The sequence below is a fragment of the Bubalus bubalis genome, chromosome 1, assembly GCF_019923935.1.
Source record: "Bubalus bubalis isolate 160015118507 breed Murrah chromosome 1, NDDB_SH_1, whole genome shotgun sequence".
NCBI lineage: Eukaryota > Metazoa > Chordata > Mammalia > Artiodactyla > Bovidae > Bubalus > Bubalus bubalis.
The window spans coordinates 171,701,352-171,726,173 of record NC_059157.1 but is presented as its reverse complement, the minus strand read 5'-3'; the positions used below and the strand labels follow the sequence as shown (position 1 = coordinate 171,726,173).

The window sequence follows — 24,822 nt, the reverse complement described above, 5'->3', positions numbered from 1 at the left end:
CTGGTAGGCTACAGTCCACGGGGCCACAAAGTGTCGGACACGAGTTAAAAGCGACTAAACACACACATTCACACACACACACACACACCCTATTCACTACAATATCCTCAGTGCCTTAGGGAAGCTCAGTAAGTTTTTATTGAATGGATGAGAGTGCCACAGCCTAGCACATTTGGAAAGAGGAGACATACATACATACATACATAAATTAAATAAATTAAAACATAAATAAATAAATAAAAACTTGTAAATTTGTGGGCCAACAAACCCGCCGGCCATGAAAGAGATCTGTTAAGAGTTAAACCTGAGGAAACTGTCTGTGCTCCTCTCTCCTGGGGCTGGGTACTGCTTTCAGTAGGTAGAGCTATATGGCTCCTGGATTAGTGCCTCTCAAACTTTAATGTGCCTAGGAATCACTTAGAGATCTTATTGAAATTCAGACTCTAGATCAGCAGGTCCGAGGTGGGGTGTAGAATCTGCATTTCCAACAAATTTCCAACTGCTTCATCAGAAGCTACACTCTGAGTGACAAGGTCCTTCCTGACCCCTTTTAGCCATTCGCAAAGATCCATAGTTGTCTAGACTTTCGCAGTTGCAGATATGACTTTTTTTTTTAACATGCTGTTTTCACATCTAATCCATCCAGTGACAAAGGAAATAACCCTTAAGAGAACAATGTGTTACATCAAGGCCTTGTCTTCCAGAGACAGTCCTATTATATGGCCTTTAGTCACATTAAAAGGGCAGAGTGGAATCAAAGCCCTGGAATTTCTTTAGTGAGGGACACAACTTTCTCCTTATTACATTTCTGGAATGACTTGGTTTGTTCAGTGGAAAGATTTCACAGTCATCATTAGTAAAAGTAACCTCTTCTTAATATCCAACCCAAAATTATTTTTAGGATAAAATTTTACTTGTCCTAAAAACATAGAGGTATGTCCTAAACACATGAGGTATAAGAAATAATAATGATCCAGCAGTCCTACTCCTGGGCATATATCTGGATAGAACTATAATTCAAAAAGATACATGCACCTCTGTGTTCATAGCAGCACCTCTGTGTTCATAGCGGCACTATTTACAATAACCAAGACATGGAAACAAACTAAATGTCCATCAGCAGAAGAATAGCTAAAGAAAATGCGGTACCTGTCTATAGTGGAATATTACTTGGCCAAAAAAAGAGAATGAAATAATGCCATTTGCAGTAACATGGGTGGACCTATTAGGTGAAGTGAGAGAAAAACGGATAGCATGTGACATCACTTATATGTGGAATCTAAAATAGGACACACATGGACTTATCTATGAAAAAGAAATAGATTCACAGCTATAGAGAACAGGCTTGTGGTTTCTAAGGAGAATGGGATAGGGGAGGGATGGAGTGGGGGAGGTTTGGATTAGCAGATGCAAACTATTATATCTGCTAACTAATAGAGAGAGGTATATTTATACACTGGCTCCTGACCCCATTGTTTACGCATTACTCATATGGTAGCAACTCTAGCATTCCAGACTTAACCAGGGGTGAACAATGACAGAATGAGTTTAAATGAGTATTCCAAGCTGGGAGGCAGAGAAATTCCAGCTCAGAAAACCAGAGATATGGTAAAGTAAGGTGTGTTCATGTTACACTCGGGTAGCAGATTGCTACAACTGGAATAAAAATGTGGGCTAAGAGGATGTGGAATGGGGCAAGAGGTGACCAATAATGATATAAGTAATTGAATAATAAATGGAGAACAGGCAACAGCTTCCCCTTACAGTAGAATTCCAATGAATAAACGTAAAGAAATAATGGAAGTGGAAATAGAAAACTCCTGATAATAGGCAAATAGTACAAGAATCATTATTGCAGACAAGAAGCATCTGTGGAAGTTAAAACTAGTAAGTGAAACTGTGGTGGGAAACAGAAAATTTACATGGTCTAAAAGTATCTCCTCACAAGATTCTTTAAAATATATATATATATATATATATTTATTTATTTATTTGACTGTGATGGGTCTTAGCAGTGGCATGAGAACTTTCAATTGCAGCATGTGGGATCTAGTTCCCTGATCAGGGACTGAACCCAGGCCCCCTGCAATGGGAGCATGAAGTCTTAGCACTAGACCACCAGGGAAGTCCCTCCTAACAAGATTCTTAACTGCAAAGGAGAAAATAGTAAACTTATGATGGAAAAACCTGGCAGGCACCCTCTTCACCAAAGGATCAAGGTTAACAACAATAAGACATACTGATTCCTGATAGGATACACTGAGGCCATGGATATCACTTCTGCAGGATTCTAACAAAAATTCAGAACCTTAACCTAATCAGAAGAAAATATCAGGCCAACCTAAATGGAGGGCCATCTTATAAAATAACTACCAGTGTTCTTAAAAAATGTGAAGTTCATAAAGGAGAGACTAGGCAGTCACAAACTGCAGGAGATTAAGAAGATAGAAAAATTAAATGAAATGTGGGATCCTGGATTGAATCCTGGGCCAGAAAAAGGACAATAGTTGGAAAACCAACAAAATTCAGGTAAGGTCTGTAGATTACTTACTTTATACTACTGTATCAGTGTGAATTTCCCATTTTGAGCAATTACAGTTATGTAAGATGTAAATTAGGAGAAGCTAGGGGACAGAAGAACTCTGTGTACTATTAATACTTTTAGAACTTTCCTATAAGTCTACAATTATTTCAAAATAAAAAGAAAACTAAGTAGTAGAAATCAACTATACTTCAATTTTTTAAAAAAAAATTCTAAATACTAGGGAATCTTAGATTTTAAACAGATTCTGTTCCAGTAGATTTGGAGTGAGGCTTGGAGTGCTCCTTTTGTGAAAAGCACTCTGGTGACCTAGAGGCTGCTGGTCTCAATAGCATATAGGAGTAGCCAGACTTTCCCCCTCCTGCTGTATTAAGGTGAAATTGACATGCAATAAACTATGCACCAAGTCAGTAGTCTGATGATCTTAGACATGTGTAGCCACTGAACCCACCTGATTTGCCCTTCCTTTCTCTGTCAATTCTAAAGGAAATCAACCCTGAATATTCCCTGGAAGGACTGCTGCAGAAGCCGAAGCTCCAGTACCTTGGCCACCTTATGCGAAGAGGTGGCCACTCGTTGGAAAAGACCAGATGTTGGGAAAGTTTGAAGGCAAAAGGAGAAGGGGACAACAGAGGAAGAGATGGTTAGATAGCATCACAGACTGAATGGACATGAATTTGAGCAAACTCTAAGAGATAGTGAAGGATGGAGGAGCCTGGCATGTTGCGATCAAAGAGTCAGACACAACTTAGAGACTGAACAACAACCACCTCGGTGGCACAGTGGTCAAGAATCTGCCTGCCAATGCGGGAGATGCAGGTTCGACCCCTGGGTCAGGAAGATCCCTTGGAGAAGAAAAATGGCAATCCACTCCAGTACTCTTGCCTGGGAAAATCCATGGACAGAGGCTACCACAGGGTCCCAAAGAGTCAGACACTAATGAGCGACTCTCTAACACACACACACACGATAATTGCCTTATATTTTCCACCTCTTAATGGGTTGTTTCTAAATGGGAAAAAAATTATTACTCCCTATCATTTTCATTAAATTTTCCCTATGATTTCTTTTATAGTCACATTCTTTAAAAATAATTTTATATTATTTAGTGTAATTTATAGTCACATGAATTTCAGAAAAGTCAGCTCCATGTATCTCCCCCTTCCTTGTCCTCTTTATCAAACTAGTATGACTTGAACAACAACAAAAAACAAACCCCTTCCTTTCTTCTAATAACTGAATGTTTATCATCCTTCAAAATTCCTACTGCAGAATGAACCAGGGCTCCACTTCCATCAGGGGATAGAATCTAGATTTGTCTGATGACTCCTCCACCAGGATCATCGGGATATCACTATTTATGTGTACATATGTAAAGCAACAGAGAAACATTAAATAAAAATGGCTTTAATACATAATATGTACAGATCATCACTCACTGTTTTATTGTAACTTTTGAAATAATTTTAATAATAATTTTCACAATGGATTTTTAAGAGCTGCTAGGTTAATTCCATCATATTAGCCTTTGAAATTGTTTTCTCCAGTTATTTAAAAATTTCCTAAACATTTAAGTATACAGTATATTTTCACAAGAGACTGTATCATCTTTTTCCCACTACAAAAAAATTACATCTCTTCTCTAGCAATTTCCTTTGTGCAAGAAAGTAGAATATAGAGTAAGTTTAAACAGTATCTAAAGAGGCAGAGTTACAGAAAACCTTTCTTCTCTAATCATATTAAGCCCCAATTTCTCTTCTAGTTAAAAGGAAAACACGAGACCAAACTTACCTTGAGTCACAACTGAAGTTAACATATGCTTATTCTTCTGTGACATACTTAATGTACAGAAACCAAAACAGGAAATAATATTAAATAAGAATTTCCAGGTAAAATTTTTCAATGAATCCAAAGTTAAAAACAGACAAAAAGGTAAGGGGAAAATTCACATATACATGAAAAAGATTTCTTTTATTCTGCATTCTCAATTTCATCTATAGATCTTAACAATGATTTGTGAGGTTTTCCATGACTATTTAATAAAACTATGAAGTTCATAAAGAACATCAGAAAAATAAAATGATAAATTTACTGATACAGATGAATTGGGATATTATAATAACTGTCTTGCACAAATAGGAAAGTTCTAATTAGTTTTCCACAAAATCATTCTGAAACAATTACACAAGTCAGCTTATTTAAAATAAAGAATATTTTAGCATTATGATAGCTATGTTCAAGACATGTATTTGTATACTTAACATTCTGACGTATCTTTAAAACTATTTTGCTATTACATAGTATTAGCATCACATTGTATAATGAGTATGAAAAGAATATGAAAGTTTTTCTGCTCAGTACATTACAAAATCATGTTCAAATACTATGTACATTTTTGCCCAGGAGAATTTGAAAATGCTACTTAGTGACTTAAGTCACTGGACTGATTATTTTTTAATTTTTAAAAAAGATATTCCCTTAAAGACATGGCTCATTTAGCAAACAACACAATTAGCAAATGGACAAAAGATATGGACAGACATTTCACTGACAGATAAACAGATGGCAAAAGAGCACATGAAAAGATGTTCAACATTATTATTAATCAGGGAAATGCAAATTCAATCCACACTGAGTAAACCACACCCTCATCAAAGTGGCTAAAGTAAAAAATGGTGACAACCTCAAATGCTGGTGAGTAGAGAGAGTTGATCACTCATACATTTCTGGTGGGAATGTAAAATGGTACAGCTACTCTGGAAAACAGTTTGGCAGTTTCTTGTAAAGATATGGCTCATTTAAATTGGAAGTCTTATCACGTATTTCCTTAACAATAGAGATATCTGTACAGACACAGCCGTTTTAATAAACCAAATGTAAAGTGGGGAGGAAAGACAGTGTAAAATAGAATAATAGCAAATTTTAAAAACATCTTATTTGGCAGGTTCTGGACTCTATCATTTCCATTCCCATGATCATCCCTGCATCTCTCTAGGGGAAAGGGTCCCATGGGAGTATGGTGACCAAATGGCTAGAGACTCACAATAGATGCTGGTGCCAACATATTTACAGCCATGAGGATCCACAGCTTTAAAAAAAAGAATGTGATTCTCCATGGCCTGTTTGGCTTCTCTGGGGCTATCCCTTTAGGCTGGTTTGAACCAGATGACCTGGGTATGCAGGGTGAGAACTATGGGACCAAATAGGTCCAGGGTATGTTTCAGGCTTTTAATTCTAATTGAGAAACAGAATATAAATTTCCCAAAGGGATTCAGAATCCTCCAGGGTAGATTCAAGCCTTCTAAGCTATCTCTGAGATTATTTAAAATCACTTAAAGTTGAGGAACACCAGGTTCCAGCTATGGCCCTCCTCAAAGAGTTTTAAAATTACTGCCAAACTCCTGGGCTAAATTATTTTTAATTAAAGACTGGTCCTCAGTATAAATGCCTTGCAAAAGGGGCTATTTCTGAAGGTTTTTCCCTCTAACATGAGAGTGTTTGGCATTCCTCAGATTCTATGTGTTAGTCATCTGCAGGTAAATACACAAAACCTGTGAATAGAAAGGCTTCAGTTAAAAAAAAAAAAGCTTCAGTTGTACCTTAGAAAGTTAACATGTGTATTTATGGATGTGTATCCCTACACAAATAGATATGCAAATATATAAACATAAGAAGAATTTTAAAATAAACAGTATGAAGATTCTATTAATAGCTCATAATAAAGTTCAGTTCAGTTCAGTTCAGTCGCTCAGTCGTGTCCGACTCTTTGCGACCCCATGAATCGCAGCATGCCAGGCTTCCCTGTCCATCACCAACTCTTGGAGTTTACTCAAACTCATGTCCATAATAAAGTAGTCCTTCTTAATTCAAGAAAACATAGTTTACTGTAACAAACAGAAGCTGCTCCCTGGCAATACACATATGTAACATCAAGGATAAAACATAGGGGAAAAAAACTGCACTTATAAACACAAAGTAAAAATTCACCCCATTAATAGGAAGTCACAGAGTTAAGTTCTGTGGAAGCAGACATGGGTTCTGCTTGCAGGGAACTTCTAGTTTGGTAGAGGCTTGCACAAAGGCAGATAAAAGAGAATTCATCCCCTTTGTTCAGAGATGAAAAGGAAACAAAAAGGCAGATCAAATCAAAGATGATCTGGCTGCTACATTAATTCTATACTGAAGTCATCAACCCACTCATTAAGACCACAGAGAATACAGACATGAGGGTGAGACTAGGTGGGTAAAAACAGCAGAAGACAACTACAACATGACATTTTCCCCCACCTTCAGTTCAGTTCAGTTCAGTTCAGTCGCTCAGTCATGTCCGACTCTGCGACCCCATGAATTGCAGGACACCAGGCCTCCCCCACCTTATTAAGCAGCAAAGAAGAACTGCTATTTATTTTAAGATAGTATCACTTCTTTTTGCTAACAACCATTTCCTAAGGTAACAATGAAGCAGAGAGGAAAGGAGGAGGACAGACACTCTGCATTCACTGAGTCTTCAATTTTCTTCCAACAGCCTACCTCAGAGGTTCTCAACTGGGGTAATTTGCCTCCCAGGCACATTTGGGAATGCTGGAGACATTTTGCCATAGAAAGCTGAGAGATGCTTGAGGGTGAAGCTCAGGGATCTGCTACTAAACATCATATAATACACAGCACCCCAAAACAAAGAATTATCTGTCCTCAAATGTCAATGATGCTGAGGCTGAGAAACCAAGGCATGGTTGGATATTTTAAAAATTTAAAAATCAGTAAGTCTAGAGTATAAAAGCATTTAGAACCACTTTAAGAAGGACTGTACAGTAAGATTCTCCTCCTTGACAAGATAGCTACAGCTCTCCTAAAACTATCTGATAGATCTATAGTGAGGAAATAAAACATGCTGAGAAATATTAGCACAGAAATAGTTTTAACTTCAATTATCAGCATACACATGAAAAATAAACTAGAAAGATGGGACAATTTTTTGCTCAATTGATTTTGATAATCAACAGCTTCTACAACCACAGAAGCCAACGTGGTCACGTTTGTGATTTAGATCAAATATGACAAAAGATTAAATAAACTCTGTTCCTAAGAAAAAAGCCAGGAATACTAAAAATAAAAGATTAGCTTCTAAACCAACAGAAGAAAAAACTTAGTGATTTTTGAGGAGATGCTCAATTCCAATCAAAGATATTCAAAATTATTTTCCTGTGCCCATTATTAAAAGATATTTCTCCTTTATTTTGTGATTTTATAATAAGAAAGAATAATGTGGAAAATGAATAAGCTAACACACACTTGAGAGACTGAGACAGTGCACTAAGTCGTGTCCGACTCTTGCGACCCCATGGACTGTGTTAATATTATTGCATTGCATTATATCTTAATACAAAAAGACAATTATTTCCTATGGAAATCATACCCTCTGTGAAGCAGAATCAACAAGGAACAGCAAAACAACAGAGCAGGTTTCAAATGACTTCTATAAGAAAGCTTATTAATTGGTCACTAAGTTTGTAAAAAAAAAATGTGAAAAACAGAAAGAATGAAAATAATATTATCAAAAAAAAAAGAAAATAATATTATCTACATAAGGGAGCTAATTGATTACTATAAACAAAACACTATCGTTTAACAAAAATATTTCCAAATCCAATATCTGTGATCTTATCTGTCTCCCACTATGTCTATTTTGGGTTTCCCTCGTGGCTCAGCTGCAAAAGAATCCGCCTACAGTGAGGGACACCTGGGTTCAATCCCTGAGTTGGCAAGTTTCCCTGGAGAAGGGAAAGGCTACCCACTGCAGTATTCTGGCCTGGAGAATTCCACAGACTGTATAGTCCATGGAGTTGCAAAGAGTCGGACATGACTGAGCGATTTTCACTTCGCTATTGGTCTCTGAAGTGGACATACGTGATAGCCACAGCAAAATTCTGTAAGTCACTTCTTCATTACCATATGGAAAATAAACAGCCAATGGGAATTTGCTGTACAACTTGGAACTCAAACCGGGGCTCTAGATCAACTTAGAGGGGTGGGATGGGGAGGGAGATGGGAGGGAGGTTCCAAAGGGAGGGGACATATGTATATCTATGGTTGATTCATGTTGATGTCTGGTAGAAACCAACACAATTCTGTAAAGCAATTATTCTTTAGTTAAAAAATAAATGAATTTAAAATTGAAAAGAAAAAAATAGTCACTTCTTTAATTACATTATTATCTAGCAGCTAGCTCTGTAACTGTAGGACTTTATGTGATAAAGCCTAAGAGGGAAATACATTATTGCTACAAATCTAAAAGGAACTTGGGATGGGGTGAGAAAGGAGGGAGGTCAAAGAGGAAGGGTATATATGTATATATGTATAGAGACAACTGATTCACTTCGTTGTACAGCAGAAACTAACAACATTGTAAATCAATTATATTTAATTGATCGTTGTAATCAATTAAAAAAAAAAAAGGAACCCAGTCCATAAGTAGGGAGGGGCAAATAACATGAGAACATGCTGGAAGGTGATCAACTTGTCTTAGGATGACTTTACACCTGGCCTGAAGCTTCTCACAACTCTCACCCCTCAACCTTGTTTCTATAGAGTTTGACAATGGAGACCTCTCCCTGCTCCTCCCTGTGATCTCTGGCTCAGTGCGTGAGGGGCAGTCACTAACACAACTGCATTCCCATCCTGTCAGCAGGGATCTTGGTGAGATGAGTAGACTGGACTAAAATAAGACACCAACACACAAGTAAAATACCCCAGTGAAGGCAATCCTTGAGTCGCCAATCAATTAGGGCACTGTCTTCAAAGGAAGCTCTGTCAACTAGGCACTTAATAAAAACAAAAGATGTTTATACTAGCATCTCAACAAATAAAGAACAAGAGAAGAAAGGCAAGATTTATACTTACTACCTGCATTTTATAAAAAATGAGATGTTATACTTCAGCCAGAAATTTTTGAAAGAAATGCTATCTGAGAAGTATTGGGTTGGCCAAAAAGTTCATTCAGGATTTTCCATAAAATGCTACGGAAACTTTTGGCCAACCCAGTACTTTCTTGTTCCTTATGAATCGATAACCTTTTTGGTTTTATTAACTAAAATTATTTTTTTTCAGAGTTTTGCAATATATAAAAAAAGCTCAGCTTTTTAAACAAGGGAAAATTAAGGCAGTGCCTTTAAGCTCAATAAAGGAAACAATTGGCCATCAAATAAGCCTGAGAGAGACATATTGAGTTACTATTGGATACAACATTGAATGATTATGGCTTTAAACAAAAAATACTGATGTTTCAAAATTCCACTTTCCTCAGTCATTTTCTTTCTTTTTATCTATATGGACTTTGAGTAGCTCACTCAATTTTAAAGAATTAAGGGAACACTTTCCACATCATTTTGGAACAAAACATGAATGATGCTTGACCTGGAACAATTAACTCAGACAGTAAACAATTATTTCATTCAGGCACAGTATAAAAAGGAGGAGGCCCCGTGAGACTCAAAACATGGTTGGAAATGGCTAATGTCCTTTAGAATTTGGTACAAAACGAAGATTCAGAAATTCTGAGGTATTGTTGCCTTACAATCTCTCACCAAGGTTTAGATTTTTCTTTTTTTAATGAGTATTTTGTTTTGTTTTACAAAAAGCAATGCTTTTTCTCTGGGGTTGCAAAGCTCAGTTTAAGTCTTTTCTTGGTCAGGGTCGGTCTCATTGTTATTCCTGAGCTTTGTCTCAGCTGCACATAACGATGATCAGCCCTCCGATGATCAGCCCTCCGATGATCAGCCCTCCGTGGTTTCAGTCATTCCACCAGTATTACGTCTTATACCAATTCATGGAGCGTTTCACGGCTTTGACCCAGTTCCCCATATTTACTTCATATTCTTGCCATTTCTTCTGGGGCTTGAAAACCATTTCACTTTGCCTCAGTTTCTTTAGCTCCTCCTTGTCACTCCAAAACCCTATAGATGAAAAAATTTATTCTCAAGTTTGAAGGCAAATAATGAGCCCAAAAAGTTTACCTACAAAGCTATGTGAACTGGTGCAAAGGTAAACAGTCACTACTTTAAAGCACAATTCAAAAGTTTTGTTGCTTTGAACTTTGTTAGATTGACTATCCCTGGGAATAATATACACTAGGATTTAACAAAAATCTTTTGGTTTCTAACTAGCAGAGTAATTTCTGTATGGAAGGGCACCAAATCATTTCTAGAATAACCATATCTTGCCATCATTTAATTTCATGAATAGCTATTAAGAAAGAAAAAAAAAACCAAGTAAGAAATAGTATACTTTCTTTTTATACAATTCTTAAAAAAAGATAAATTAAGATTTTTTTCAGCCATGCTGCACAACTTGCACAGGACCTTAATTTCCTGACCAGGGACTGAACCCGGGCCCATGGCAATGAAAGCACTGAATCCTAACCACTCGACCACCAGGGAATTCCCTAAATTAAGATTTCTATCATATATCTTGGAAGTAAGAAGCAATTCCCTAGGATAAGCACAAAATTCAAACTTAGGAATTAATATAATAAATACTTTCTTTTTAAAACTATTACATTTCATGCAAGGATTTCTTCTAACGTTTTCTGTCAGGTCACATTCTTTCTATTTACAAAGTCAGCATTTTAGATTGTATTTAAAGATATTAATTTATAGAAGTTATTAAAAGACTAGAAATAGTTTTTATTAGTATACTACACAATTGGATAAATCTAGTCATGAAAATAAATATGTTCTTAAAATTCTTATTTTCAGAATTTATTATTTACACTTAAAGGTATATACATTTTTCAGTTCAGTTCAGTTGCTTAGATGTGTCCAGCTCTTTGCGACCCCATGAACTGCAGCATGCCAGGCCTCCCTGTCCATCACCATCTCGCGGAGTTCACTCAGACTCATGTCCATCAAGTCGGTGATGCCATCCAGCCATCTCATCCTCTGTTATCCCCTTTTCCTCCTGCCCCCAATCCCTCCCAGCATCAGAGTCTTTACCAATGAGTCAACTCTTACATATTTTTAAGAGTTATTTTATTAAATATATATTGAACACACCCAGTTTCTGGGTGAATTTTGAAAATACAGAGAATCTACATAGCCTTCATGTCTCAATTTTCTAAGAGAGAAATAATCCAATCAGAAATTTCAGATTTTCTAGGACTTTTCTGGTGGTCCAGTGGCTAACACACTCTACCCTCCCAATGCAGGGGGCCTGTGTTCGATCCCTGGTTAGGGAACTAGATCCCGTATGCAGCAACTGAGTTCGCATGCCACAATTAAGACCTGACACAGCCAAATAAATATACCATAATCATTATTTAAAAAAAAAAAAAAAGAAATTTCAGATTTTCCAAGAAGGTAAAACTGCTCTCTATAGCTAGTAAAGTATCTTTGTTTTGAAATTAAATACAGATGAAGTAAATACAATTCAAGCCACTATGTTATGTGTGAGAATAATTTGAGCCTGTGTTTTTTATTTAGTAGTAGTGTGTGCCCAGTTGTGTCCACCTCTTTGCTATAACTCAGATTGTAGCCGGCTTCAAGAGAATCTGACATACTTAGTTTCATATGGTGATAAGTGTAGAACAATTTGATTAACCTTATAAACAATACTAGAATGCTTATGAGCATTTGGCTTACTGTAATGATAAGCTTAATTTATCCAATTTTCAAGAGTTGTTTACATACTTAGAACATTTTTCTTATTATAGTTCCAATTTTGCTCAGTTAGGCATGTGAAATTATTAAAAACAACATCAACTATATTAAACTTAAGAGTTGAAATATATAGAGGAACTTACATTTTTGAATGACAATGATACTTTAAGGAAAAGTTATTTTCTTCAACTTGAATTAATCAAACATCAATCAATGAACAAATGAAAGTAACTGTTTCAATTTTATTCCAAGATAACAGATTTTTAGTAGAATAAAGATTAAGATGACCTTAATTTGATTTGATGCTTTTTCGGTCCATAACTTTAATTAATAAATAATAGCCTAAACTTTTAAGTGTAAGATATCTTGTTTTGTACAAACGCTCCTCCCTTCCATATAGGAACACAGGAAGACACTCCCAGAGTCTCAAGGAAGAGTCACTTCCTGCTCCCTAGGGAACCCTCTAATTGGCCTCCCAACTAATTAGTGAAAACACTAGTTGCCAAAGCGATCTGTTCAAATGTAGATCTGTCCATATCCTTCTGCTTAAAATTCTTCAGTGGCTCGCCTGTGCATTCAAGATCAAGTCCAAGCTCCTCTTTATGAAGAGGCACTGTGATTGGACACATCTGTACCTCCCCAGCCTCCCCTCTTGCTCTCATTCTATCAGCACCAGAATGGGCCAGGACCTTTGCACGAACTGCCTTCACTATTGGACCACTCACCCTCTATTCTCTCCTCACCTGGCTGTGTGCTAACCCGTTCAAAACTGAACTATACATTGTCTCCTCTGGGAAAACCTACACCTATTGCCTCATACTGCAGCTTTTCACTGGGTTTATCACATAATAATGGGCTGGTTTGCCTGAGTATTCCCAATGGAGACTCCCATAACTGGGACTATGTCACTTAAACTTTAATCCCAGCAGTGACTGTGGTAGCAGGAGCTAGACAAATGTTCAACAAGTAGAAGAATAAAGGGGTTTCTAATATCAAAGATGGCTTCCCTGGTGGCTCAGTGGTAAACAACCTGCCTGCTAATGCAGGAGACGCAAGTTCAATCCCTGGGTCAGGAAGATTCCCTTGTGAAGGAAACTGCAACCCACTCCAGTATTCTTGCCTGGGAAATCCCATGGACAGAGGAGCCCGAAGGCTACAGTCCATGGGGTTGCAAAAGAGTTGGATAGGACTTAGCAGTTAAACAACAATAATGCCAAAGACAAGCTTATCTAATCAGAAAGTTTACCCAGAGAAACTCCCATGCTAAAGACCAGAGCAGTTGAGAATTAATTTTCCTGGCCTCATACTTCTCACTGAAGGAGAGCAGCAAGAATGGAAGAGGTGCAGCTAGACCCACCATAGAAGAGTATGGGTCATAGGAGTATTTTATTAGTGAAGGGCATGCATGTATGGAGTATATGGCCGTCAAGGCTTTCCAGATCTTTGGCGTAATTTTGTGCTTTGAGAGGAGAAATGCTATCTGTAAGAAATGGTTTTGCAAGACAGTTCTTATTTTCATAAAACCCACACATACCAACAGCAAGGCCAGCTAGAGAAGCTGCGCCTGAGCAGGACATATCAATGTGGACGGGTCTGTCTATAGTCTCATTAATTAGGTCTGAAGTCATCTGCATAACAAAACTGTTCTTACAAACTCCTCCATCTGCCCTGTGGGGAGCAAGATATTGGAGATAAATTACTGTAACAAAAGCATAAAAACATTATTATTCTTTTTAAAAAAGATCCACACATCTTTGTTTAGAGCCTTGATTTTATTTTTAAAGTTTAACTTTTTAATTCCAAAATTATATCACTTAGCATTGACCTGAAGATCACAATTTTTAAACATTTTCCTTGTTCCTGCCATCAATTTTCCTACCTGCCCGGCTTGTCCTGGGACTAGTGACCAAGTGAACTAAGCTAACATAAATATTCATTTGGACATTCTGGCAAAAAATACATGAAGCTTCCATAATAAAAGGATACCCACACACTCAAAAAAGAAACATTAAAGATTTTTATAATATACATATAGGTGTTACTGCTGCTGCTGCTGCTGCTAAGTCACTTTAGTCATATCTGACTCTGTGCGACCCCATTGACGGCAGCCCACCAGGCTCCGCTGTCCCTGGAATTCTCCAGGCAAGAACACTGGAGTGGGTTGCCATTTCCTTCTCCAACGCATGAAAGTGAAATGTGAAAGTGAAGTCACTCAGTCGTGTCCAACTCTTAACGACCCCATGGACTGCAGCCTACCAGGCTCCTCTGTCCATGGGATTTTCCAGGCAAGAGTACTGGAGTGGGTTGCCATTGCCTTCTCCGATATAGGTGCTCAGAGCCTCTCAAATTCCATATTGGTCTATATTTTCCTTAAATCCAAAATTAGCTTTCCGTCCTCTCCAAATTCCTATGACCAAGAATTTCGTTGCAAAGAAGGTAAGCATAAGTTCTTTTTGAAATCCTGAATAATCCTAATGATGAAAATACCAATAGCAGCTAGCACTAATTTCTAATTTCTAATGAAATCTCTTAGGAACAAAGTGTACATACCGGATTTTTCTTACAGGAATATGGATCTCTTTCTGCATCATCTCATATAACTGTTTGTTTCTAGTTAAAAAACAAAGAAACTACTCAGAGGCAATTCATATCACAATAATTTTCTATTTTTTACAATCTAGAATAGTAAAAACTGTGGTTTCATTTACATGATATTTATAAAATATGCAAAAGAAAACATTAAATATGCTAACTGAACATCAATAACAGATGCTCAAATAAGCAAGAGACTCGGGGCCTTCTGTTTTTCACTGTGATACAAGAGAACATACTTTTTCTTTCAGAATTGAATTTAATCTATTACCATTCTTGCAAATACAAATGTAAAGCAAGTATCCATTTAATAGGTATGGATGACACACCATACATGGCATTTTTTAAAAATCATAAAATATAAAAATTAATGATTTTATAATCAGAGAAAATGTAAACATTACAAGTGTTCCATTAGATCCATTCATGACAGTTGCATTCTTAATTTTAATAAGCTACACCTGACTCATAACAAAAAGACCGAAGGGAATATACAGAAAGAATAGTCTTGGTGAGTCAATCTTTTGAGTATCACAGCAGCATTATTAGTTAGAATTCTCCTTTATGAATGAGAAAACAAAAACTTTTCAAAGTACAAATTTTGAATTTTTTATTCATAATAAATTATATATTTTAAAAATCATTCAATTTTCAGATATCAAATCTAAAGTGGTACTGGTACTATTAATTGCAGAAAAAGGATGCAAAAAAAATAGCAAAGAGCAATAAGAACAGATTATATCATATAGTATGAATTCAGAGTCTCATGCTCTACTGACTGAGCTAGCTGGGCCATATTCAGTATGAATTAAACTAAAGGTATAAAGAATTAAAATTAAGAAAAATTCTTAATTTAGTTTAGTAGAAATTAATAAAAGGAAATAGCAATACTCTATGAGGAGGGGGTAGTTTAGGGCAGGTTCTGGTACCTGAAAGCTATAGACTCCAATATTGCTCGAACAAGGTGGTATTTATTGGTGGAAGGCTTCAAACCCATAAAAGAGGCACATGCACAGGGGTCATTTAATGGAGCCTAAAGAGACAGTAAGAATATACAATTATTGCTCTAAATTATATCTATAGACTTGAAAGTATATTATATTAAAACAATAAAAATATAGCCATTTTAGGAAAAATGAATGCTTATTTAGAGACAGTTTTAACATAAACGACAGCCCCCAAATTATGTCAATTATTCAAATAACTTTTTGATAGGACTTAAGCAAGTTTGAGTCACAGATACTAGATTTGTGAGTCGGATCTTCTGTTTGCGCCTGTACAAAGAAAAGGGTTTGAAGCCCAGAGTAATAAATTATGAAATGCTTAGCTAGATACATGAGGAAAATGAAAAGCAATGCTAGTATCTCCCCTTTTCTCCAACTGTAAAGTGTTTACACTGAAATTGTCTACTAAGTAGAAAGGCTTTTTGAAGATCCTAAGACTTCAATAAAACCACAATGCAAAAAATGTGTTTTTCAGTGTCATAATTTATATCCAATATAGTGTCAGACTTTCAAACTAAACTCTATTTCTTAGTTTACATAGTATTATTGACTAACATCAGAAATGACTCAACCTAACATTTGCGTTGAAAAGGCCATAATCTTGAGCTGGAATTATGCATTCATCAGATGAAGTTTGGACTCATCTTCGCATCGCCAGAAATGCAAGACGATTCTGAGACAGGAAACTGAAACACAAAGTTCCCTGTCAGAGCTTGCCATCTCTGAAGGAAACAGGCAGAACTGTTTCAACACACCTACACAAGGTCATGATGGAGGGACAGGCTGGGGCTGTCAGGAAATAATGGTGCCCGGAAGCACCTTCTAACTTCAGGGCCTGACACACCTTTACCTGGAAAACTTTCTACCACACCTCCTATTAGTTAATCCTACTAGAGTAGTTAATCCTACTCCCCTTCCACAATTTGGCTCAGCTTCCTCTGGGAAAACTTCTAATCTCAGAGACTAAATCAGGTTCCCCACCATCCACTTTTTATGGAATCCTGTAACTCCTCATCATATCACGTGCCACAGTTTATCATCACATGTATCTGTGTTTGTTGAAACTTCATCTTCCCCGCTACACTGTTAGCATCACAGGCAGGAACTCATTTGACGTGTTCACGTGTATCTCTGGGGCCTGGCACTGCACCTGCCCCTCACAAGGGATCAATACACATCTGCTGAATCCACGAACAAACAATACTTTTCCTAATGTCTCAACTGAAGAAATTCTGCTTTACATCTTATCTTTACCATGACCTAGATGTTCCTCCTCCTGTGATTTTATTTTGATAATTTTCCACAATCATTAATACCTTTTGGTGATTTACACAGTAAAAGCTGACATAAAATAGAGCTGGTGTATATACCAAATGACAGAACACAGTAAAACAAAGATGGGTCAGATTCAACCAGTTCAATTAGTCCCTAGAAGTATACTAGGCCTTCCCTGGTGGCTCAGATGGTAAAAAATCCACCTTCAATGTGGGAGATCTGGGTTTGATCCCTGGGTTGGGAAGACCCCCTAGAGGAGGACATGGCAACCCACTCCAGTATTCTTGCCTAGAGAATCCCCATGGACAGAAGAGCCTGGTGGGCTATAGTCCATGGGGTCGCAAAGAGTTGGACACGACTGAGAGACCAAGTACAGCACAGTATGCTATTTTTTTATTTTTATTTTTTGGGCACACCATGTGGCCTGTGGGATTTCAGTTCCCCCACCAGGGATTGAACCTACCCTCTGACAGTGAAATTTCCCTGGACTGTCAGGGAATTCCTTTCCTACGGTTTTTTTCCTGCATAAAAATGACTTCTTCCAATATACCACATAAACTCTTGATAGAACTGGCCTGAAATCACTCTTGTACAAATAGCTATGAACATATTTTACCATTAGTAATAAGCCAACTTGAGGGGTTATAAATTCCATGGAAACCTAAAAATTTCTTTACAGGTTACAACGTCCCTGCATTTGTTAATCCAAGTCAATCTCTGTTTGGGATGATAAAACAAGAAAAACAATGTCCTTTGAAAAGGCCTGGTCACATCTTGCCAGGGCAGATAGCTTCTAGCCACACCTCCAATCTGTCACTGCCAAGCCCAACAAGGGAGCTCTCCAGAACCATCAACAGACCAGGAACAACAGGACTCAGCAAAGTTCTGTGTGGTCCCCTGAGCAAAACCAGCAGACTCCTGCCTGGGGCACAGACTACCTGCCCCAGCAGGCCCTTGTCCCCAGCGGAACTTCAGCCTAATTTCCTGGGGGCTTGCAGGATGGTTCATGCCCCCATGTCTCTTATCGTTGTCAATCTAGACCATAAAAGTAAGTTCCTCTGGCTCTAGTTGTCTTAGCATTATAAGAATATTTTATGCTACACCAGGAAACAGCCTGGCAGAGTGGTTAAGAACCTGGACTTCAGAGTCCTACAAGCTAGCTGTGTCACTCACTGGCTTTGTGAGGCTGCCAGTCTGGGGCTTGAAACATGGCTGCTTTAGACAAGGATTCTTGTCCAAAGAATCTTTGTCTGCCAAGTGACAGAACGGCTCCAAATCTCAGTTTCCTCAGCTTCAGAATGGAATGATGCAAGTATTCTCTACCTTATTGAGTTCAGTTCAGTTCAGTCGCTCAGTCGTGTCTGACTCTTTGTGACCCCATGAATCACAGCACGCCAGGCTTCCCTGTCCATCACCAACTCCCGGAGTTCACTCAGACTCATGTCCATCGAGTCAGTGATGCCATCCAGCCATCTCATCCTCTGTCGTCCCCTTCTCTTCCTGCCCCTAATCCTTCCCAGCATCAGAGTCTTTTCCGATGAGTCAACTCTTCGCATGAGGTGGCCAAAGTACTGGAGTTTCAGCTTTAGCATCATTCCTTCCAAAGAAATCCAGGACTTATCTCCTTCAGAATGGACTGGTTGGATGTCCTTGCAGTCCAAGGGACTCTCAAGAGTCTTCTCCAACACCACAGTTCAAAAGCATCAATTCTTTGGCGCTCAGCCTTCTTCACAGTCCAACTCTCACATCCATACATGACCACAGGAAAAACCATAGCCTTGACTAGATGGACCTTTGTTGGCAAAGTAATATCTCTGCTTTTCAATATGCTATCTAGGTTGGTCATAACTTTCCTTCCAAGGAGTAAGCGTCTTTTAATTTCATGGCTGCAATCACTATCTGTAGTGATTTTGGAGCCCACCAAAAAATAAAGTCTGACACTGTTTCCACTGTTTCCCCATCTATTTCCCATGAAGTGATGGGACTGGATGCCATGATCTTCATTTTCTGAATGTTGAGCTTTAAGCCAACTTTTTCACTCTCCTCTTTCATTTTCATCAAGAGGCTTTTTAGTTCCTCTTCACTTTCTGCCATAAGGGTGGTGTCATCTGCATATCTGAGGTTATTGATATTTCTCCCAGCAATCTTGATTCCAGCTTGTGTTTCTTCCAGTCCAGCGTTTCTCATGATGTACTCTGCATGTAAGTTAAATAAGCAGGGTGACAATATACAGCCTTGACATACTCCTTTTCCTATTTGGAACCAGTCTGTTGTTCCATGTCCAGTTCTAACTGTTGCTTCCTGAGCTGCATACAGGTTTCTCAAGAGGCAGGTCAGGTGGTCTGGTATTTCCATCTCTTTCAGAATTGTCCACAGTTTATTGTGATCCACACAGTCAAAGGCTTTGGCATAGTCAATAAAGCAGAAATCAATGCTTTTCTGGAACTCTCTTGCTTTTTCCATGATCCAGCAGATGTTGGCAATTTGATCTCTGGTTCCTCTGCCTTTTCTAAAACCAGCTTGAACATCAGGAAGTTCACGGTTCACGTATTGCTGAAGCCTGGCTTGGAGAATTTTGAGCATTACTTTACTAGTGTGTGAGATGAGTGCAATTATGTAACTTATTGAGTTACTGAGCATTAAATAAGACAACACATGTGAAGAATTTATGACAGTGCCCAAGACACAGTACATATTCACAGGTTAGCTGCCACTACAATTTTTAGTTTAAGATTTTTTTTTTGATGAGGACCATTTTAAAAGTCTTTATTGATATGTTACAATACTGCTTCTAATATTTATGTCTTGGTTTTTTTCTGGCCAGTGAGGCATGTAGCATCTTAGTTCCCTGACCAGGGTTCAAACTCATACACTCTGCACTGGGAGGTGAAGTCCAAATCCCTGGAGCACCAGGGACATCCTCTCACAATTTTAATTTTAGTTGTCATTTCTTATTCAAATCCTTCCCACTACTACTCAATTTCTTCATAACTCTTTCACTATGCTTTCTCAAGATTCCCTTCCATTGTAAATCAACTCCCCTAACCCTTAAGTAACTCTGAGATGTGTCTTCCACTGATTTTGTGGTTGGTTGCTCTAACAAGCCTGGCTCTGGGCTGGACAAATGGCTTCAACCACAGCCATTCAGTGGCAGGTCCTCAGGCTTCCACACCCCAGGACCAGGAGGACACTGTTCTAGTCTCCCATGACCACCGTCGGCCACTATACCTCTGCTGTCAGCGTTTGCTAAGGTCTGTATCAACACCATGCTTTATCTCCCTTTCCCTTTCCATGGCTCAGACGTCCCAGTGATCACAGAACTAGAGGGGGAGTTCCCAGTCTCTGCTGGCCACAGGGAGAGGAGGTCTTAGCAAACCACTTGAGTCCTTGCCTAAAGCAGCCATGTTTCAAGCCCCAGACCCACTGCTAGCACCACAAATGCAGGGCATGAACACAACGGACTCAAAGTCTACCGAGGCTTGAAAACACAAGGAAGCCCAATCAGACTCCTCCCCTGGAAATGTGAACGAGGAAACTCTTCAGAGGGAGCTGATGGGAAAAGATTGCACAAGGTGGAAGAAGGCTGTATTTATTTCCAAACTGTGAAAAGGCAGAAAGTTGAAGGATAAGAATGACAATAAACAGAAGTGATGAGGAAGAAAGGGTACAGAGCAAAGCTGGTAAGGAGGAGAAAAAAGCAGAACCACAGAGAGACAGAAACCACAGAGAAGAACACTGAGAATTACCAAGTCAGCTGCTAACTCCTCTCCATTCCCAATGCTCAGGAGTGTGTGGACAGACAGCTCCTCCTGGGGGAGTGGAGGTAAGCAAGCCCGTTCCTTGCAAATCTAAGAACACTCACTGGAGCGTGCCTACTCATCTGCTGAAGAGTGGCACTTAGCTCAAGGTCCTGTCCTCTCTACTATGTACGGCCAACGTCACAGTATCTTTAGCATCAAGTAAATGATGACTGATGCTCGCCTCTGATACCTGTGAGTGATGCTCTAGTTTAGCAACCCCCTCCCTAGACAAAGCCACAGCGGCTGCACCAATCAATGCCACCCAGTGTCCAACCCCATGCTCTAGCCTCTCTGGCCCATTCCCTACTGCGGCTGTCCCACAAGTTCGTCTGTCCTTGAAGAAAGGGCTGTCCCTTTCTCTGACACCCCTGAGGTTATCAGAAGCCTTTAATATCCTGCCTTCCACTATCTGCAGTTGTAACAGTATTCTAAAATCAAAGGCAGTATCACAGACGCATGACCCTGCCTTCCATTCTCCTAACCCGCATTTTCTCTAGTTGTTGATGCTGGCAGCTTATGAGTGATCTCCCCACTATTTTCCGAACAGCTTAGTATCAATGCACTATTGTTGTTTGAATTAACTTTCAGTTTCCAATTCAGAGTTTCATTTTACATTAGGAAATAACTGTCCTGTGGTCCTCCCCCACCCCACCTCAACACATGGCCAGGTTACACGCATGGCAGGGCAGGGATACTCTGTGAGCAACACAAAATTAAAAACCATATGAGTGATAGTGGGCTCTAATCTTTAGGACTCTAGCGTTACTTTGGGGTTTTTAATTATATATTTCATATTATTTTTACAGGGATATGAGTTGGTTGAGAAGTTAAAGACAGAGCTGCCAAGATAGTCACAGCGAGGTCCCACAGCACATAAAAGAATCCACAGTCGACTAATTCAACCCTCCCTTTGCTGATGACAACTCTTCATCTAACCTTCCCCCTGAAACCTCAATCAGACAAATGTTCTGCCCCTGTCCTAGCATGGATGATCATCAGGTGCCTCGCACTGCTCTGAAGAAGATGCAATACAATCTCTATATGTAGTCTATAACCTCTTAGTCTTTTAGGATAAAGCATGCAGAAGGAAATTATCACAGATATTAAAATAATGCTCGTTTAAAACTCTAGTTTGAAAATATGGTAATTTTAGGGATTTAAAACTACCCCGATCTAATTCTATCTAATTCTTTTTCACCAGATTCTACATTATCCAAACTTTTATCTTGTTTTGTTTTGTCTTATGTTTTCTGGGCTATGATGCATGGCATGAGGGATATTAGTATCCCAGTCAGGGATCAAACCCATGCCTCTCGCACTGCAAGTGGGGAGTCTTAACCACTGGACTGCCAAGGGAGTCCCCATCCAAACTTTTAAATTTTGGGTTTCTTGTAACTGACTGCTTGAGTATGGAATAGACTAGAAAGAGGAGAAATTTTTATTTTTAGAAAGAGAAAATATTTAGTGGAGAGATTTAGAGGAGTATTAAAAGGACTAACTCCACCTCCTCACCCGCAAAAGGAATTTTGTTTATATTGTTTATATAATACTACACCTGGAAACAGTTTTTAAAAGTCTTTGCAACAATATGCTAAAATTAGAGACAATATCACAGATCTTTCAATTAAATACAAAATTAAATATTATAAAATCAAGCCTTTTACCGAGTTCACTTTTTAGTTAGGCAAAGTAACCAACATCCCACACCACAACAATTAACCAAAAGAAAGTCTGATTTAAAAAAAAAAGTTAATGAAACTTATAAACAACTGAAAAATATTGGTGTAGTATATACCTTAACATTACTTTTCTAATTCGCAGTGGTATACCTCCTGTAAGTAAAGAATTCCAATTTACTGATCTATTTTCCCCCACTGAGAAATGGCTATTTTTGGTCATGATAAAGTAACCATGGGTCTTATGTAAAAGTTCTATAATAAACCTGCCAACTCAGTTTCCACAGAGATGGAGTTCTGAGCAGAAGCCAGGAGAATTTGCTCTTCCCTCTTGTGGAATTCATGCCAGATCAAAACACAACTCCCGGGATTTCCCTGATGGCCCAGTGGTGTGGATTGTGCTCCCAATGCAGGGGGCACAGGTTCAGCCCTGGTTGGGGAACTAAGATCCTTCATGCAACATGGTACAGCCAAAAATAAAAATGAAATAAAACACTGTTTAAAAAAAAACACACACTGTAACAAAGCTTGATAATCATTAAAGAAAAAACACAACTTCTCAGCCCTGGAAAGTACCTTCCCCCGCTTAGTTCTGTTCAGTGCTCACGGTTTCAGGTAAGGGAATGGCAGATATAATATTAATTGTGAGTAAGAAGAGGGAAGGGGCTTCCCAGGTGGCTCAGCAATAAAGAATATGCCTGCAATGCAGCAAACACTGATACGCGAGTTCAATCCCTGGGGTGGGAAGATCCCGTGGGGGAGGAAATGGCAACCCATTACAGTATTGCCAAAATAACCCCATGGACTGAGGAGCCTAATGGGCTACAGTACATGGGCTACAAAAGAGTCAGACATGAATGAGCAGCTAAACAGCTAAACAAGAAAAGGGAAATGTTTGTTATTGCAATTAACTTTAAAAAAAAATACCTGCAATCCACTAAAAGATGGAACAAAATAAACTCCTTCAGAATCTTCCAAGCTTTGGGCCATTTTTTCAGTTTCAGCAGCATCTGTGAACAGATCTGCAAAAACAAAAACAAACAACAACCAAAAAAAAAAAAAAAAAACCCTAAAACAAAACGAAGAGGTTGGGGAAGGACAACAGAATTATGCTACATGACTATCATTCACCTGCATCAACATTTACTACAAATATTATGTGAAAGGTTGCTCACTTAAAAGGGTCAACAAAAAGGCAAGCAGTTCTAGTGTTAAGTGGGTTCTCCCACTGCAAAGGTTTACAGCCCATGGAAGGAGTAAGAGAAACAGAGGACCCTCACAGATGGGCTTTGCATGAGCAGGCCTTAGTTTCTCATTTAAATATATTTGGGCTGAATAAAAATCAATTCTATGTGTTTTTTGGCATTAAAAAAAAAATTCTCCTAAAGATAACACTCATTCTAGGTCAGCATATAATGACTAGAACAGTCAACCATATTAACCTATAACAACTAAGAGAGTCAACTGAAAGACTATTCTATCTAATGAGTTCTATAAAGGGCTGGTGATACATATACTAAAAGTCAATCTTTATAAAACAAACAAAAATAAATCAAGATCTAATTTAGTATACTTTTTTACTGAAGTATATAAGAAGATGAACATAGGAAGACAAACAGGTCCTAAGTATACAGCTGGAAGAATTTTCAGTGTGGATACACTCAGGAAGCCAACACCAAGATCAAGATACCAATTGCTTTTGTTCAACAACACGCGTGTGAGCTTCCTTCATTTTGTTACAAGCAGCTGTGCTTCACTCATTCTCATAGCTGTATCATATTCCATTCTCACCAAACACAATTCATTCAACTGTTCTACAGCTGATATATATATAGGTAGTTTCCAGTTTTTGGCTACTTTAAACAGGCCACTTTAAATACACGTGTATCTTCCTTTTGGTAAAAATATGTACATATTTCTGGTTGTTATAAACCAAGGGATGGAATTGCGAGTCCTAGGATTTTCACATTTACACTAGCTTTAGCAGACATTGCCAAATCATTTTCCAAAGTGGGTTTTTTTTAAACCAATTTAAGGCTTCCCTGGTGACTCAGAGGTTAAAGCGTCTGCCTGCAATGTGGGAGACCTGGGTTCAATCCCTGGATCAGGAAGATCCCCTGGAGAAGGAAATGGCAACCCACTCCAGTATTCTTGCCTGGAGAATCCCATGGACAGAGGAGCCTGGTGGGCTACAGTCCATGGGGTCCCAAAGAGTGGGACACGACTGAGCGACCTCACTTTCACTTTCACTTTAAGGCTCCTTCAGCCATATGAGAGTTC

The 24,822-nt window shown here is 38.5% G+C and overlaps 1 protein-coding gene across 2 annotated transcripts in view; it reads right to left on the bottom strand.

Moving 5' to 3' along the window:
• Window positions 1–8,948: 8,948 nt before the first annotated feature.
• The window catches only part of GK5 (glycerol kinase 5), a 79,150-nt gene continuing 63,276 nt past the window's right edge, over window positions 8,949–24,822 (bottom strand). For both annotated transcript variants that reach the window (XM_006078015.4, XM_006078017.4), the window contains 5 exons: window positions 23,470–23,564; window positions 15,717–15,820; window positions 14,746–14,805; window positions 13,730–13,863; window positions 8,949–10,494 (listed from right to left, as the gene is read on the bottom strand). In XM_006078015.4, the coding sequence (XP_006078077.1) occupies window positions 10,349–10,494; window positions 13,730–13,863; window positions 14,746–14,805; window positions 15,717–15,820; window positions 23,470–23,564 (539 nt within the window). In that variant the 3' untranslated portion in view covers window positions 8,949–10,348. The remainder of the gene's footprint in view (window positions 10,495–13,729; window positions 13,864–14,745; window positions 14,806–15,716; window positions 15,821–23,469; window positions 23,565–24,822) is intronic.